Here is a 17,596-nt window from a genome sequence, read left to right as displayed (position 1 = left end):
TGACCCCGTCTATTAGATTAGATGTGTAGGGCTCAAGCCCAATAAATATAAGCCAATCGGAGCTGTAGACGAGGCCTTGACACTGGTGGCAGTGGGGTGGTTGAGTGGCGAAGCAGCATAGACTGCAATGACAGCAGAGATAGACAAAATGCAGTGGTACAGTACGGTGGTTTAGATATTCTTCAGCTAAGATGATCATTAGAATATTAGATATTAGTAGGTAGAGCCTCAGTGTGATGATGACATTGGCTGACAGTTGTCTTCTTGAAGCTTCATTAGATGATATTTTTAAAGCCACAAACAGCCTGTTTGATTAGAGTGGGGTGTGGAGCTCAGGAAACCAAATAAATGTTGGTAAAACTGAACAACTATTGGTGAAACAAATGTCACCAACGTGCTTTAAGGACATACTAATTTCACAAAAAAAGATAGCGTCCCCACCACCCATTTTTTTACCTGTTGTTTTACACATTCTGTAACAGTTTCAAAAAGTTTGTGATAAGTAAATAATCCATTTATAAAAGTAATTGTGTGCACATCCTACCTTCTGGCAGGTGCAGGACAAATGAGAAATACTAAAGTGAAAAAATATAATGTCCGCAACACTGCTTTAAGCTCCCATATTTAATACAAAGGCAACATTTCAACCCTGCTGGGTCTTCTTCAGGATAATGCATTTGCCTGTCGCGATAGTCAATAAATCAGTTAATCGCACGATAAAAAAAATGAGCTCGATAATTTTTCTGGCCGCGATAATTTCCATTTGCATGCTTGTTTGTTTTCCTTGTCTCTCTCTCTCTCTCTCTCTCTCTCTCTCTCTCTCTCTACCAAAGAGACTGGATGACCACTCTCAGTTCCTTAGCATAACGAGGAGTGAACCCTCTTGTCAGTCGCATGGTCTTTGTGTGGGCGGGACTCCTGGCGGAGAGACAGAGACAAAGAAAACACCAGTTGTTGGAGCAGGGTTTCCTGCAGCACTTTGCAGTTAAGGCGCCGTCAAAAAAAAAAAAAAAAAAATATATATATATATATATATAGCGAGTATATGAGCGATATCCGCCGTGTTACTCTGCGTCCTGTTTTCTCCCTTTCATTCCAAAGCACACAGTTGACAACCTGCAGGTGGAGACAGGCTCGGACATACACGCCGCTGTGGACTTGTCTTGCAAGCGGTTTCAGGAAAGTGGCTGCATGTGTCCGACAATGCACAGAGCATTAATTGATACAAGCCTACAGCTGTCCGCGGATACAGAGTGCGGAAAGTGTGTCAGAGGCTCCCAGACGGTGAACTGAGACTCCGTTACCTGCTTGTCGGTCAACGGTTAATTATCGGTTATTTCATTTCATTGTGCTTTCTTTTGGAAGGTTGGCTGCCAAAAATCGCCACTTACTAGCTAATTAATTAGCCTGAGATAAATGAACAGAAGTGACGTGGTGGCTGGCGTCTGGTGTGTGCGCCAGTTTTTGTGTGTGCGCCAGTGTTTGTGTATGGGTGTGTGTGTGTGTGTGTGTGTGTGTGTGTGTGGGGGGTGTGTGTGGGTGTCAGCCCGTCCCCGCAAAGCTCCACCTGCAGACAGCAGAGGAGCAGAAGAAAGTAGCTGCACCTTCGCCAAAATGAAGACTGAAAAACAGAACTATTTTGATACAAACATTTACTCGCCATGTGGCAGATAGCCACATAGATATAGATATAATTTATTAATTATATATTATTTAAATTGAATGTTTAGTGTTTAATAAATCATTGTTAAATGTAGTACAGAGTCTGTAGTCTATCGCACAATCAAACACTCGACAAATGCTGCAAACATTTGACAGCCAGTATGAATTACCTGGGAGAACATACGTGTCACAAACGGCAATTCCACAACTGTACAACAGCGTGAAAGACGACATACTAAAGGAGATCAAAGACATATTGTGGATATTTAAAATGTCTTCCAGTTCCAGTGTTAACTATTCTTTAGAAATACAAGTTTATTGATCTTTGAAAAGGTGTACCTGCATTATTATGCCATTATCATTATATTAGATGAAACGACAATATTATCGCTTATCGCAATCATTTCTGGGGCAATTTATCGTCCAGCAAAATGTGTTATCGTGACAGGCCTAATTTGAGGGCAAATTATTGCAATCTTTTTTTTTACTGCTTTGAACATAAAGAATAATCCTGATTAGAGACTCTGTCTGAAAAAATTGGGTTGCTGTGATATAATACCTTTCACATGACAGTGAATATTTAAATGCACTGCCACATCCTGCAACATTTCATAGTCTCTGATATGTGTATCTCACAGCAGCTTATAGGAACCCTGGAGATGAGGAGCATCTAAGAAACTGACAGAAATCTCTTAGTCAGAAGATAATGTCCTATTCTCTCTGCTGGCTAATCACAGTGGTACTCAGGGCCTGTAGCAGCAAGGGAGAGAGAGAGAGAGAGAGAGAGAGAGAGAGAGAGAGTAGTGTCTAATGAGAGACTTGAACACACAGTTCAAACAAACGCTCAAAGCAAGTCAATAGAGACTTTAGACTATTTAGACTTCAAAGCTACACTTTTTATAGGGCATTTTTATGCCTTTTAGAATGTCAACAGTAGAAGGATGTCAGGAAATAATGGGAGAGAGATGGGGAACAACGTGCAACAAAGACCAAAATCACGGTATTTTATTTAACGATTCTGGCAGTTTGACGGTATATCACAGTATTTAGTTTAGTTTTTGCATGACTGGGCCTTATTATAGATTTATAGTGGCTTATTCTCCTGTCAGGAGTACATAGGATATACAAAGACTTGGTCCAAACCTAACATATGGCTGGACTGTGTATAGTCAAAGTGCTTAATTATGGCCAAATTGTTACAGGGATAGTCAGCATTGGTGTCTATAATGTGAATATAGATATTAAATGTTCATCTGTAGTGGTCCCAGTAATATTTGTTTGTTGTGTACTGAAGTAGCATATCACATGACATGGTAAAGACACATTTAAGACAAATAATTAAGGACTGCTTTTCAATGTAATCATGCTATTTTCAACAAGTTACTGTTCTGGATTACTCATGTAAAGTGTAATTGTGTAATTAATGTTACTTTGTTTGTAACAGACCACACCTAGGTTGCACCTCATGACAATTATGAACCACAATCTCAAATGTTGGTCTTTTGAGGAGCTGCAGCATTTATTTATGGCTAAACTGAAACCTACACTGTACATTTACTACCACCTCACTGTTTACTTCTCTGCTCTCTTTGGTGCACCGATGTTAATATCTCTGCCCGAAAAACTAAAACTGAAACCACTGGCATCCTTTCCTTGCGCTTCTTTCAGATGGTTCTATTTTAAAGATGTTTTCTCCCTTCTATATAATGTGTAGGCCGTAAGCAGTTTATCTTTCACCGGGTTTACACAGGCCGCTGAAGCCTCGCCCACTTCCTTTTGGCACCCATGTTATTATTTATTTTTTTTAGAATTATTTTTATGGGCTGTTTTGCCATTATTGGATAGGACAGCTTAAGACAGGACTGTGGGAGAGAGAGAGGGGGAAGAAACGCAGCAAAGGGCCACGGTTCGGAATTGAACCCGGGTCGCTGCGGTAAGGACCAGCCTTAGTACATGGATTATTTTCATTTTTTTTTTAAGATTATTTGTATGGGCTTTTTTGCCTTTATTGGATAGGACAGCTTAAAACAAGAATGTGGGAGAGAGAGCGAGAGAGAGAGAGAGAGAGAGAAGGGGATGACATGCAGCAAAGGGCCACGGGTCAGAATTGAACCCGGGTCACTGCGGTAAGGACCAGCCTTAGTACATGGGGCGCACTCTCAACCAGGTGAGCTACCAGGGCGCCCATCGGCATCTAGTTAAGCAAATGTGCTATTCATACTAGGGATGCACCGAATTCAGGATTCGGGTTTGGATTCAGCAGAATATTGGGCTTTTTGACTGGATTCGTTTTCTGCCAAACCTTAGAATTTTTTTCCACCGAACCTTACGCTTGCACTATGCGCGCTACTCTGGTTGACGTAATTACACCACCGTTGATTACGGGAAGGTGTTTACGTAGGTGGACCGTTCAATGCAGTAGGCTGTGAGAAAGTGAAAATGGAACTTGTGAGCAGAAAAAGTGTTGTTTGGCAGTACTTTTTGTCGCAGTACTGATTTGTCTCGTGGTGGCAAGGACCCTAAACGATACACAACATCACCGCTGTTAAAACACTTGCGTATGAAACATCTGAAAGAATGCGAGTTGTGCATGAAGGAATCTACAGACAGCAGCCAAAATGCAGCAACTTCAGGTACGGCAAAGGAAGGACAGTCACAGCTAAAAACTTGTGTTAACCAGACAGTGCCTCTCCCGGGCTGTCAGCTGTTCTCTTGGCAAATGAGTTTCCCTACATTGGGAGTGGAGTGACCGAACGGCTGGCCACCCAACATGCCTTCATCATACACTGCTAAGCAAAAATTTGCCAAACAAAATTGTCACTCATCTGGCTCATGATGTGAAAAGAGTGTGTGAATTCAACATTAAGTTGTTACATTTAACTATTTTAGAGGCTGTGGATGTTGTTTACTTCATTAATGTGTTTACTGTCTTAATGGACTGAGGATGGGAGTAGGATTCGGTATTCGGTTTTTCGGCAGAATCTTAACCAGTGGATTCGGTATTCAGCCGAACCCTAAAAATCTGGATTTGGTGCATCCCTAGTTCATACAGCACTCGCTGCGCCACGGAGCTCTGTGAATGGCTCGCGGTCTGGAGCAATTGTTTCGGCGTCTCGTCTATTTTTTTTACGCAAGCGAGTGAATCATGCAGGAAAACCCACAGATGATCTATTATAAACAATATAGAAGACATATTATATAAATTATGTGATTCTGATAACTGATCAAATATGCATCCAATGTGTAATGAGGAAGTTAATCAGCAACTGCCAATGGGGGAACCCCAACACTTACGTCATCACACTCACTCCGACCAATGGTGGAACTTCATCACTCAATGACAGAGCGACAGACTATGCCATCTATAACGCTGGCCCTTACCCTGCGGTGTAATTTTGTGATTGTACAATTATAAGTTTTACAAATTGTTTATGTGTCACAAATTGTTGTGTGCCATGGTGTTTTACCCTGGTAAAGAGAGTTAGTTGTGGGTTATCAAGTTAAAAAGTTTTATTGTCATACAATAAAAAACATGAAATTCTTCCTTTGCTGTCCACGAATGCCAAACAATGTAAAATCTACGATGTATTAGGGGTGGGAATCACCAGAGGCCTTACGATACAATATCATCACGATACTTATGTCACGATACGATATTATTGCGATTTTAAACATATTGCAATATTCTGCGATATATTGCAATTCATTACCTTTTTTCCAACTTCTAATTTTTCCCAATTTCAAATGATGTCCCCAAAAGGAAACTTTGTCAACATCTGTTTTATCTAAAAAGATACATTTCTCTGTTTGTTCATCTCACTTCAATTGTATTGCTCCAAAATGGGATTGTCAAGCAGACAAACTGACCAACACATATATAATAAAAGATACTTCGGTATCGATACTTGGCGTCTGTGTATCGATACAGTATTGCCACGGAAAATATTGCGATACTATGCTGTATTGATTTTTTTCCCCCCACCTCTACAATATATACCACAAATATACAAAATAAAACAATTTTAAAAGGCAACATGTGAAAAATAAAGCAATACTAACAATAAACAGTGCAAATGTAAACAGTGCAAGTTATGCATGTGCAAACTGGAAAAAATGTAAACAGTCGAGTACAGTTATGAGGTGAACCATGAGTATAAAGTCCTATACGCTGTTTAGGAGTCTGATGGCAGTAGGAAAGAAAGACTTCTTTAGTCTGTGGTCCTGCATTTATCACTTCTGTACCTCCGGCCTGAGGGTAGAAGTGTGAACAGTCCGTGCTGGGGATGGTTGGGGTCCTTGAGGATGGAGGTGGCTCTCCTATGGACCCTTATTTATTGTTTTATTAAAAGTTGTAACTGTAGTAAGAAGGGTATGCATGCAGTTAATTTATATGGGTCCCCTCTCAATACACTCACAGCTTGTGTTCTTCCCGGCAAACAATATTATATATTTTGCTGCCTATTGAAGAGTTACAGCAATTGTTTCATTCATCCAATAACGGCATGACGTTTTCCCATAATTACACTGCATATGTCTCTGTGTCTGTGTGTGTCTTTGTCATTATGTGTATTTATTTGCATGTTCACTCTTGTGTGAAGAACCAGAATAGAGGCAGATGGTTGTTGGGTGCGTTTGCTGAGTGGTTACTGCTTATTTCAGGCAGCTGTGGTGCTCAGTGGCACATGCAGCAGTACTTAAACACAGCTTGAATGGTGACATGACATGGGGGTTACACTGAGGCTATTCACTCCTCTGCAGCTATTTTTATACATGAGCAAGAGTGTATGGAATGACCTGCGCGCTTTGATCCTGATTTCCTGCTTGAGTGAGATAGACCCTGATCTGATCTCCTCTATCATCCTGACTGTCAGAGGTCCCAAGTCTCAACTCACTGTTTTACTAAAAATGTTCTCTGATTGAACTATTGGCTGCTCATCGGTGAAATTGTGGGCATGTGTAATCTTCTCTTAATCTGCAGGAAATCTCTTTCTGTTCATGGACAGAAAGAGAGGATGAGGAATTTGTTTGAGATGCTGAAGTGCCATAAACAAATCCTTTTGTAAATTAGTTTTCATTTTCATTTCCATTTTTCAGAATTGCTGTGGTGAGATAGGTTTGCTGTCTTTCAAATGACCAAATGAGTTTTTTTTTATGGCATTTGAAACATTTTAGCTCTGCCTTTACTGCATCAAAAGACCTGGGTGTGAAAAAAAGAAAAGAAAAACAGTCGATGATTGTCCACATGTACTTTAGCAGATTAAAAGTCTCTGAAAATTGCAGTGGAGACTCAATTAAGAAAGCTTATACGACCAGAGGGCTACGAGAATGTCATCAAGTAGTGACAGAGGAGGCAGTATTAGACTTTGAGATTACTCATTGCATAAATTGCACACACACGCAAAGCCGCACATTTAATTATTCACTAAACTACAAACACAAATGCACACATGCATAGCAATAAGCGAGGATGAATCAGCATGGACTGCGTTATTTAGTTCAGGTATCAGTTAAGGAATAACAATCAGTGGAACTGCCTGGCTCAGTTTGCCTCCTTGTGGGATGACGTTTCTCAGCAGAGTTTGCTTACGTCAGAGCCTGCGTACTGAAGGACGCATGCACTCGCTGTGTGTCGGCAAACTGAGGTGATGTTTTGGATGAGGGCTTAAATAAACATAGCCTCTGCTGTTGTTGTGAAAAGACTCATTTACTCCCACCAAGAGCATCACAATGTGGCATTAACTCTTGAATAGGATTCGGAGTTTGGATATTAATGGGGAAACATTACATTTCTTATGATAATCTTTTTTTTTCCATCTGGTCCTTCTGTTGTTTAATCTTATTTTCTTTTCTCCTATACAACCTCCTATGTTTTATTATCTGTTACAAAGCTTTGTAAAACGGTGCTTCTGCTCTTGAGAAATGTGGTTTATTGGAAATATTTTGGGCACCACTGAGACAATCTTTGACTGATTATAAGGAAGAGTGATTATCACCCTGTCTGCTTCTCTACGTTCTGTAATGTTGCAGGGTGCTATTAGGAGAATGGAAAAACACACAAAATAAACCCACATTTAGTTTGTGGAGATCTTGAAAATGTCTTGTGCTTCAGTTACATTGACACTTTTGACAGTTCTGCTCTCCTAACATTGTTTTTCTATTGGATTTGAGATGTTTTGAAATCATGGTAAACTGTAACTGCTCATGCAGACAGTTGTGCATGTGTTTTTGGATGACATAGGATCTACAGACTACAGAGCATTTCAGTTTTACTGAGCATTTCCTTATAGATGCACAACTCTCCCTCTGTTTCATACCACCACAATGGTGCTACAGTAACTGGTGTTCAAGCCTGTGGGACTGAACTCAATTGTCTTTGTGCTCGTTCTCATTTTCTAAATAATAATAATTGGTGGTGGCGTGTCACTTAAAAAATGTTATCCTAATACACCAGATAGAGGTAGTAAGAATTTAAATATTATTTATATTATAGTAATTTATTATAAAGATGTGTACTTCCACATCTTCAACTGAATATTATTTCGGCACAAATATCTTTATTGAGCAAATAATACATGATATTAGAATTTGTATTTCTGCTGCCAAAACCTTGTCCTACTTTTAAAGGAGCATTTTCCCCACAGCGTTTCAGCTACTTCCTTTTCACCTTCATTTGCTTCAAACTTGGAGGACTGGAGAACAAGCTTTCTAAAAATAAGAGGCTCTTACTAAATTAGTGTGTTTCCCCTCAACTTCTTCCAAGGATGTCATGTATTGCCTTTGTTATTGAATATATTGATTGGAGGAGCCACAACTCCAATCAGGTCTGCTGTTTCAAGCTGCACTGCTTGAAGCCATTGAAAAGGCACCCTTGTAGCCGTACAGCCCATCGTGTATTGTCCTTGAATGGCTCCCCCCAACCTCTTCGTGATTTGTAGACTATTTGAGTGGCAGTGTGGTTCTGTGCAGTGATTTGTCCCATGAAAGGGGCCCTGCCTCTGCCATTGCTACCGTCAGCAACTATGCTACAACTGTGCATGAATACAGGATACTGGCATTTGCTAAATCCAAGGTGGCGTCTTTTCAACTAGAGCCCAGTGAAATACCTTTTCAGCCTCTCGAGTGGTGTGGCGAACTACAGCCAAAGGGGGCCCCAGCAGTATAATGATGCCTGGCACAATAGTACCACTGTTCTCCAAGCCGTTCCCAGGAAACCACACAACATGTGCCATTGTGCACTGTGCTTTGCTGCCCAACCACGTTGCCCGGCTTTAGCCAGAGACACCGAGAGGCCTGGCTGTGCTGTGGGGCTCACAGCAACGCGGTTGGTAAGACAGGTTCAGAGGACTGCTAGACATCGACCAAGGTTTATTCAACTCACACTGTGTTTGATGTGTTAAAATAATATTACAAAAAGCAACATTTAACAGGCCAGGCTGTGAAGCGGAAGAGGCCTGAGGGGGAAAAAGGACAGCTGAGTGGTCGCCAGGAATGGTAGTACAGAAAACCCTGAGCATTGTTGTTAAGTTGAACCCGCTTCAATAAAAAAGGAAACCAAGAGAAAAGTGACAAGCAGAAAAATGGAGCAACAAAGACAGCTAGAACTGGTTGGTAGCTGGTCCTAGCTGGTTCTTCTCTTTTTTATCTCAATGCTGGGGGTTTGAACATTTGTGTGTGTTCCTCCTCTATGGCTCCCAACGAGCTCTCCATTATAGCCTCCGCTGCTGTTTATGCAGCAGAGCAAAGGAGCTCATTCAATGCCAGCCAGATAGGGGGCTTTGGTCAACTGCATCCAGGAGATACGCGTCATGTGGGCCTCTCTGGGCCCCACAAGCCAGCTGGTCAGCTAAGACACCACAACAGGATACCCAGGAAATAGAGGCCTGACGCAAAGCCCAGTGTGTCACAGTTAACTGAAAGCTCTATTTCCTCTGAGCGTAGACCTGTCAGTTGATGTGTCAATTATTCATGGGATTTGCCAAAACATCCATTTATTGTCAACTCTATATTTTGACCAACATATCTGACTAACATAGTAGGAGTTTGTGTTTTTGCATTAGTTTACAAGTGAAAATGTTTGTTAGCCTTACTTTCAATCTGAGCTTGTTATTTTTATCCATTCAAATTTACAGTGTCGGGGTTTCACAAAAGAATGAAATAATTTTAATCTAAATCCCCTAAATAGAAAGTTCTGGGACATTTTTAAAATTTCGGACAATTTGGTCAGAATCTTCATTTGTCAACAGTCCCATTAAGCCACAAATGGTGCAACGCCTGCGAGCTAGTTCAGGCAGTGAACTCAAGCTGCACTGCTGTTTACGACATGCTTCACTCTCCATATCATTTACCAAACACACCCTCTCAATTTGGCGGCCTATTTAAGCTGCAACATTTCTCCATCTCTGCCTTGTCAATGCTGCTGCCGCCCTGCACCCGTATTGCTGCCTGCTCTTTCAGCTCTACCACCACCCCAGCATTTACCTGCAGGCTCCGGACAGGGAGGAAGCTACTTCATCATCACTCCCCAATATCTCATGTAAACCCAATCTGCGGGGAGTAATGAGGTCAGAGTCTGGCTGCCAAACACAATGTTCTGCTGTTATAATAAACATTTCAAACATGAGTTGTCTGACTGAACTACAATATGTAAGTTAGCCACTTGGTTACTTTAATAGGTCTGCAAGGAATTTGGTGTTGCTCCATCTTGACATCTCTTCTGTCATCCTCTCCGTCATTCGTAGAGTGATTTGGAGTTCAGTCGCGTCCCTGTTGGGCCTTAAGGAAGATACAGATACACTTGAATGCCCTCAGGGTGGCCTCCTTTATCTTCCCATGTGTCTCTTATTGTTGAAAACTAGGAATGAAAGCATTCCTAGTGCCAATGCACTCAATATCAATTTCTGAATGTGTTGTTCTTCCTATTATAATTCAAGAAAAGCAAATGTTATCTCCAGTCCCAAGCAACAGTTACATACTGAAAACCATGTATCTCCAAAATGTCAAAACAGTCCTGTTTTTAGCTTTGTAACAATGCATTTGTCAGATAATCCAAAGGGTTTTCAACTAAACAAGCAGGATAATTTTCTCAACCCCTAATAGATCTTTTTAGTCCTTCTGTTTATTTACAAGAATAAGCTCATCTTTTTGGGATCCACACAGGTGTAATACAGTGAATAAAGAAATTATAGCCCCTGCTATTCTGGTTGATTAGACCTTTGCTCAGGTTGAAGGTGGGCAGAGTTATGCTGGCTATTACGTGAGGTTATCAGGCTCCATGCACCGATAAGTATGGTAAAGCCGGAATTTGTTCCACCCAACAAAGCTTTCAGAAGAGGCGATTAAAGTCTGTACACATTCACACCATCCTGAAAAAAGGTCTAATCAGACACAATTAGTGAAATCACTTGTGTGGGTATGCAGGGCCTTTAATGTTTGTATGTGGTCTATTAGCACGTAGGCAATTTAAGATATATAATAAATATGCCTTCCCCAGTTTATTTAGGTCAAGTCAAGTCAACTTTATTGTCAATTCTGCAATATGTTATAGACATCCAGAGCAATTGAAAATACGTTTATCTCCGGGCCACGGTACAATAAGGACATGTACAAGTATAATGAAAAAAAAGAGCTTCCTAACTGCCTGGGGAATTAAGCTGTTTGCCAGTCAGGTGGAACAGACTCGGATGCTCCTGTACCGTCTCCCAGATGGCAAGAGGCTGTGTGAGGGGTGGCATAGGTCACCCACAATGCTGGTTGCTTTGGTTGAGGCGGGATTGGTAAATGTCCAGGAGTTAGGGGAGTGGGACACCAATGATCTGCCCAGCAGCCTTGCACTATGCGCTGCAGGGTCTTACGGTTGGAGGCAGTGCAGCTCTCGTACCACACAGTGATGCAGCTGGACAGGATGCTGTCAGTGGTGCCCCTGAAAGTGGTATTTTTAGTGTATATCATTACTGTACTGTCCAAGAAAACCCCAAATCTCTTATTATAATTTGTAATTTTCAGGATTTTAAACTAATTGCCCATATCCCCCCCCCCCCCCCCCCACAGATCACAGGAAGAAAATACAACCTTGAATAGAACCACAGCCTTGAATATTTACACATTTCAACAGACTCATTACATACACACCGAGGCACCAGAGCAGATATGAGTGAGGATAAACCAGCCGATACTGTGGAAACTGCTGAGGGGAACGCTATTCCGAATGGGAAAGGCCATGAGCCCGGGGAGGAGATCACAGCATTGGCCATAACACCACCTGCAGAGGCTGGTGAAAAGTGAGTAAAATCCTACTAAACACAGTCTATGTTGATCTATTTGGAATACACCTTTTTAATGTATTGCAGCTCACAGATCTTTGTTTGTTCTTACAGGTAATACATGTCATTCTCTATTTAAGGGCTGTTGCAACTATTTAAGCAAGGTGATTTGAGTCACTGGGTGTTAACAGAACATCAAGTGAAGTAGGTGATATGAGTAGCTCCCCTGTGCCTGTTTGTAATTAAGTTCACTCCTTCAGCACGAGAAGGTCCTGAACCTAACTTACGCTGGGTTTCCACAGGCAGCGTTTTTTAACTGCAACTCCTCTTCACTCTGAGTTCCGACTATCGGCCGGACCCTCCTTTCCAGCACCTTGGTGTAGACTTTACCGGGGAGGCTGAGAAGAGTGAAACCTCTGTAATTGTCACACACTCTCTGTGCCCCCTTTTTGAACAGGGGAACCACCACCCCGGTCTGGCACTGTCCCAGACTTATTTTTTTGTATCTTTTTTTCTATGTAATAGATGGTTTAATTAAAAGGCCTCTCTCTGAGATACAGATGGTAATTTATACATGGTCCTTTCACTGCATTATTTGCCTGATTATATTATTACTGAGGGTGTTGTTTTCCCACTTTGTGCTCTCGTTGGGTGATGGATGGCCTCTCCCTTCACTGCTTGTAGGGAAACTGTACCCAATAGTACCCAGAATGATAGGTATGTATGTTATGACAATGAACAGAGTATGTGTTTCAAATTTAGTGTGCTATCTGTCAGAATTTGTCCTCTGTAGAAATTAGCAACTAAACCAGAAGTCGTTCTATAAAAAAAGAAATGCCATAGTTTGTGATGAATCTTGAGTGTTTTTGTTTATTGTGGTGTTACTTCAAGTTCTTTGACAGTATATCTTTCCATTAGTCCCCACAGAACTGAGAATGCAGAGGCCAACCTCCCAGAGAGCCAGGAGTTCTTATCAGGCATGGAGGAAAAGAAGACCACTCACTTTACAGATGTAAAACACAGCCAATCGACCTTTCTCAGTGGTATCATATATACAGTTCATATCAGGCAGTACATGCATGTATAATCAGATGATCTAACATGTTTATTCCTCTCCTCTGTCCTGCATCTGTTATAGTTTGAGGGGAAAACCTCGTTTGGGATGTCGGTCTTCAACCTGGGCAATGCGATCATGGGAAGTGGAATCCTAGGACTGGCATACGCCATGGCCAACACAGGGGTCGTCCTGTTTTTGTAAGATATTAAAATTCATTTGATACACTAAATATTTAACTCCATGATTACAGATTGGAAGAATGACTTACGGCTCACAGATGTTGTCTGACTCATTTTCTTCTCGCTTTCCAGCGGAGGTCTGAGTCACACATAAATAACACGTAATTGTATTGTTAATTGTCCTGTATTAACCATGCAGCAGTTCCTGCTTATGACACAGAAGCCGATGACACATGGCAAATTTGTTTGATAAATATAGACTGAGATTAATAGCGAACTGGCAATCATTTTACTCGTGCAATTGCAATCATGGATGCAGAAAATAACCACATGGTTTCTGTGTGGTTGATTCTCTGAATCAGTGGGTGTATGTACTGTACGTACAAGGGGCTTTACATATAAAAGCCTCTGCAGCAGAATTGTCTGTCAGGATAATGACATCACAGGCGACTGCAGCTTTCAGGTTGATCATTTTATATTTTCAGGCAGATGCCTTTTCTACCTTATTTAAATTTGCTGGAAGTCTTCTGACCTTTGCGCTGCAGTGAATGCTCACTCTTGTTTTGGTCTTTTTATGGTTTTTTTTGACAAAAAGAAAAACACAGAATATCTCCAGCCCTTAAAGCTTGTAGACTGGCTAGTAGCTTGCTTTTTAGGAAATTTCACCGGCATCACCATTTCGTTGCCTGCATGTCGTGTAGTGGGGTGGCTTTTTTATTGGCAGTTTTGTTGAGCATCCAATCAGATTTATCTTGCCTGAATCTCCTGCCATTGGGGAGAGCAGATGTAGTCTGCTTGATATTACCCAAGTAGCCCCCACATAATTTCAGCTCGCAGGTATTGTTTGGATTTATGGTGGCTGAATTCTGCATAAGCATGCAAACATGAAGCTCTGGGATGGAATATATTTAAAACTTGGTGGTGGTACAATATTTGACTGATGGGCTGTCAAAGCTTTACACACTCATTTAGGGCTTACGTGTGTTACTGCATTTAAAATGTCCAGCTGTAAGGTTGATCCGTTTTGTTGCATGTTTCTCAAAAGTAATCAGACTGGTGTTTCCAGAGGGTAATCTCACCAGATAGCACTGACAACATCAACACTTTCCCCTCCTCGTCTTCCTCGTGCTGTTTTGACACCTTTTCCTGATGAAGCTATATTGTATGGTGCTGAAACTGGCTGAGCTGAGTAGTAATATCTGTGAAAGATTAAATGGCACTGCTGTAAGCCCCATAGTATTATATTTCTTAGAAAAAACTCAGGCACTGCTGTTTATTTAACTAAGCATCCATGGCCTGAATTAAAATTACAATGCAGAGCAATGTTTTGGATGTTTGTATAACTCTTGGCTTGTTTTAAATGGATTTGTAGCCATGGTGAAAGACTAGATGCTCTCTCTCCCCTTTGTAAGCTTGTTACGAACGAACGCTAAACTAACGGGGCTCGTTAAAAGACCACCGCTACTAAAGGTTAGCCTAGCCGGTAACAAAAAAAAACAACCTCTGTCTCCTTTTCCCTATGTGTTGCATTCAATGTGAGTGTGGGACTAACCAGCCAGGGTGAGTGCAACGCTTTTCCTACTTCTGGAGGAGTTTGCGTGGTGTCACGGACTGACCTCAGACTGTGATAGTTTGCGTTCTGAAGACGACGACTGCCTCAGGGACCACTCCGGTGCTTAATTGGCTCCGTTCCGTCTGCATCCTCCCCCGGGCCAGCCCCGCTCCTCCTTTGTTGTTGCAGTTCAGATAAAAAAAAAAGGTGTATATACAAAAGTTTGTAGTGGGGGAAACAAGAAAGTCTTTTGGTCCTTTGTTTTCCGTAGTCTTCTTCGTTTAGCGATATCTGTTCTACAGCCGTTCACTTGAGGCCCGGTCTTTTCGATTCACCTCCAGCTGGAAGCAACCTTCTCCAAAACCGCAATTCATCGCACACACCTGCGACTAGAGGTTATATCAGAACACAACCACCCCCCCCCCTTGTGTCACGTGAGTCTGACCCTGCCCACTTCCTGAAGGACCCCGACTACAAGGCCAGAGGCAGTTTGTAAATTTCACAACAAACTCTACTACAGAAAAGTAATACAAATATTCACGTTAGCATTCAAGATTCTGGGAGAAATGTGAAGGTAGGTTTAATGTTTAACGGCTACCACCACATTAAAATATTATTGAAGGACCTTATTTGAGCTCTTTTCAAAGGCTGTTCTGTCTGGAGGATTTTCCCCACGTGTTAAAGAAAGCTTCTTATTTTGAGCTGAGCTGTGTGACTGGTTTTTCAAGCTGCCTGCTGTCTGGACTGGCTGAACCCTGTGTCACCGAACCCCAACGTCCATGACACTTTGATAGACAGGAGTTGACATGAACTTGATCCGATAAGTCTACATTTAACTCTGGTGAATACATGTACTTGCGTGCGAATTTATAGAACGTGACTGAATGCAACAGTTAGCGTGTATCCTGTTAGAGATGAAAGGCTGTGTCTTTGTGTGCATATCTGCGCAATCTTGTATCAAACAATGGAGTAGCTACTGAGAAAAACAAGCAGTCAGTGACATATTTGGCAAAGGAATACTGGCAATTTTTCAGTTTTTTTCACATTGGTCTCCAGACTGGGGATTGCCTCAAAAAACATTTCCCTAGCAGTGTCATTCTGATTTTTTGGTTCTGCTCCTAAAGGGAACCGAAGACCTAAAAATGAGGCAAACATGTTTTCTCAAACACAAGGAGGTAAACAAATGCAAAATCAATGCCAACAGCAACAAAAAATAGGCCTGTTGCTGAGTATTTTTGTTATATAAGTTGTTTCTTATTTATCTCCACTGACTGGGTCACCTGCTCCAGACATCTTCTGTACATTCAACCTTGAGGGATTATGAAGTCTTTTATTCATTCACTTCAACCTGCACCTGCAACCTGATGTGATGCAAGATACATCAGCTCACTCCACAAATGTTAACATTCACACATAATCGTGGATGTCCTTTGTATCCAACCTATTTGAAGTTCCAATACTCAGTGTTCAGACTGTAGTGAGGACACGTGTGAAGTCAGGACAGTTTTAGGACTACAGCGAGAGGCACAATTTGACTCATGCTTTTAAACTAGGTCATTTATATGTAATACTTGTTTTGGAATGTCCTTTGTTTTTGTGTCTCTTTTGGCTCTATGTTTCATATCACACAGATGTCACATGGAGGCTTCAGCGGGTCAGAAGCCCCGTCCCGGGTAGGAATGCAGCGGGGTGGAAAGCTGTGAGCTAAGCTACAGTGACCCAAGTGTGTCAGTCTGTCTGACTGTCAGCAGATCTGTCCACCCACTGGCACTTGACTGGATAAATCCCCCACTGCAAGTCAGCCCAGCATTCTTTGTTAACTGGCCAAGAGTTGAAGTCGAGTTGAAAGACGTGCTGCCTGGCTTTTCGTAAAGGAGAGAGGAATGGAGAGAGAGAAAGTTAATGTCGCCAGCAGTAACAATAAAAGGGGGAGAAAATGGGAAATAGTTGGAATGAGGTGGACTGGGTCAGGGAAAGTCAGTGGATCAGGGAACCATTGACAAAACTTCCTCATGCTGTGGATTTAAACAAGTCTTAGAGGTGTGATCTTGAACATCTCCGTTTAAAATAGATCTTAATAAAGATGTTACAATACCATTTTTTCCTTCCTGATACTGATTCCAAGACCTGAACGTGTGTATCCCGAGTACCAATCTACTATTGTTACTAGTATCTATCTACGATTGGTACTCGGGATATGCATGTTCAGGTCTTGGAATCAGTATTAAAAAATTATAAAAAAAATTATAATATATACAGTATATATATATATATACTGTATATATTATAATTTTTTTAAATAATTTTTTAATAGCTGTATACTACTAACCAGGGCCGTTTCTAGCTTTTGGCGGGCCCTATGCAAGATGCTGTTTGGGGGCCCCTATTTTGTCAAACTATGATGGGGGGGATTCAAACCTTTAAGATGATCCGATGCATCAATCTGTTACACTTCAGGAGGAAAACAGGCTAGATTCGTAAAAACCGCATCTACTACTGAGGCTACTGAGCCTGTATGGATGTGGTATGATTGCTGTCATTGTTGTATGGTCTGGCTCAGGTTAAACCTTTTTTAAAACATGAACATATACATACAGAGATACAGGCATACAGTCAAGGGAGAAGCCCATAGAGAGTCCATGAAAGCATCGGAACAAAATATTTCAGCAACGTTTTTCTCCTGCTCCTACGCTCAGGGACAGCTCCTACTCACGCTCTCCGTCTTTGCAAGATACCAGAAGACTTACAACTTTCAGACAGGTTGCTCATGTCACATCTATGTCGTCAAGCTCAGTTTGAGGCTGGGCAGCAGCTGTGCAGTACGCTCAGCCATCACTGGAAAAGTGCTTCTAATTGACTTCACTGGTCTCTGTCGAAGTCTACAGCG

At 41.5% G+C, this 17,596-nt stretch overlaps 1 protein-coding gene and 2 long non-coding RNA genes across 6 annotated transcripts in view; 1 reads left to right on the top strand and 2 right to left on the bottom strand.

Annotated features, from left to right (window-relative positions):
• LOC116041725 (sodium-coupled neutral amino acid transporter 3-like) overlaps positions 1-17,596 on the top strand; it is a 43,279-nt gene that overhangs the window by 11,070 nt on the left and 14,613 nt on the right. For 2 of the 4 annotated variants that reach the window (XM_031287767.2, XM_036001853.1), the window contains exons 2-5: positions 11,710-11,939; positions 12,606-12,638; positions 12,840-12,933; positions 13,060-13,175. In XM_031287767.2, the coding sequence (XP_031143627.1) occupies positions 11,809-11,939; positions 12,606-12,638; positions 12,840-12,933; positions 13,060-13,175 (374 nt within the window). In that variant the 5' untranslated portion in view covers positions 11,710-11,808. The remainder of the gene's footprint in view (positions 1-11,709; positions 11,940-12,605; positions 12,639-12,839; positions 12,934-13,059; positions 13,176-17,596) is intronic. The other 2 variants (XM_031287768.2, XM_036001854.1) reach the window with 1 other exon arrangement.
• On the bottom strand, positions 3,047-17,507 carry LOC116041726. The gene is made up of 3 exons (XR_004103013.1): positions 17,035-17,507; positions 12,557-12,562; positions 3,047-3,058 (listed from the first exon to the last, which is right to left on the bottom strand). It is a non-coding gene; the product is annotated as an uncharacterized LOC116041726 (long non-coding RNA).
• LOC118495226 lies at positions 13,747-15,233 on the bottom strand. The gene is made up of 2 exons (XR_004897545.1): positions 14,774-15,233; positions 13,747-14,356 (listed from the first exon to the last, which is right to left on the bottom strand). It is a non-coding gene; the product is annotated as an uncharacterized LOC118495226 (long non-coding RNA).

Source organism: Sander lucioperca, chromosome 6 (assembly GCF_008315115.2).
Source record: "Sander lucioperca isolate FBNREF2018 chromosome 6, SLUC_FBN_1.2, whole genome shotgun sequence".
NCBI lineage: Eukaryota > Metazoa > Chordata > Actinopteri > Perciformes > Percidae > Sander > Sander lucioperca.
This window is presented reverse-complemented; position numbering and strand designations above follow the sequence as displayed.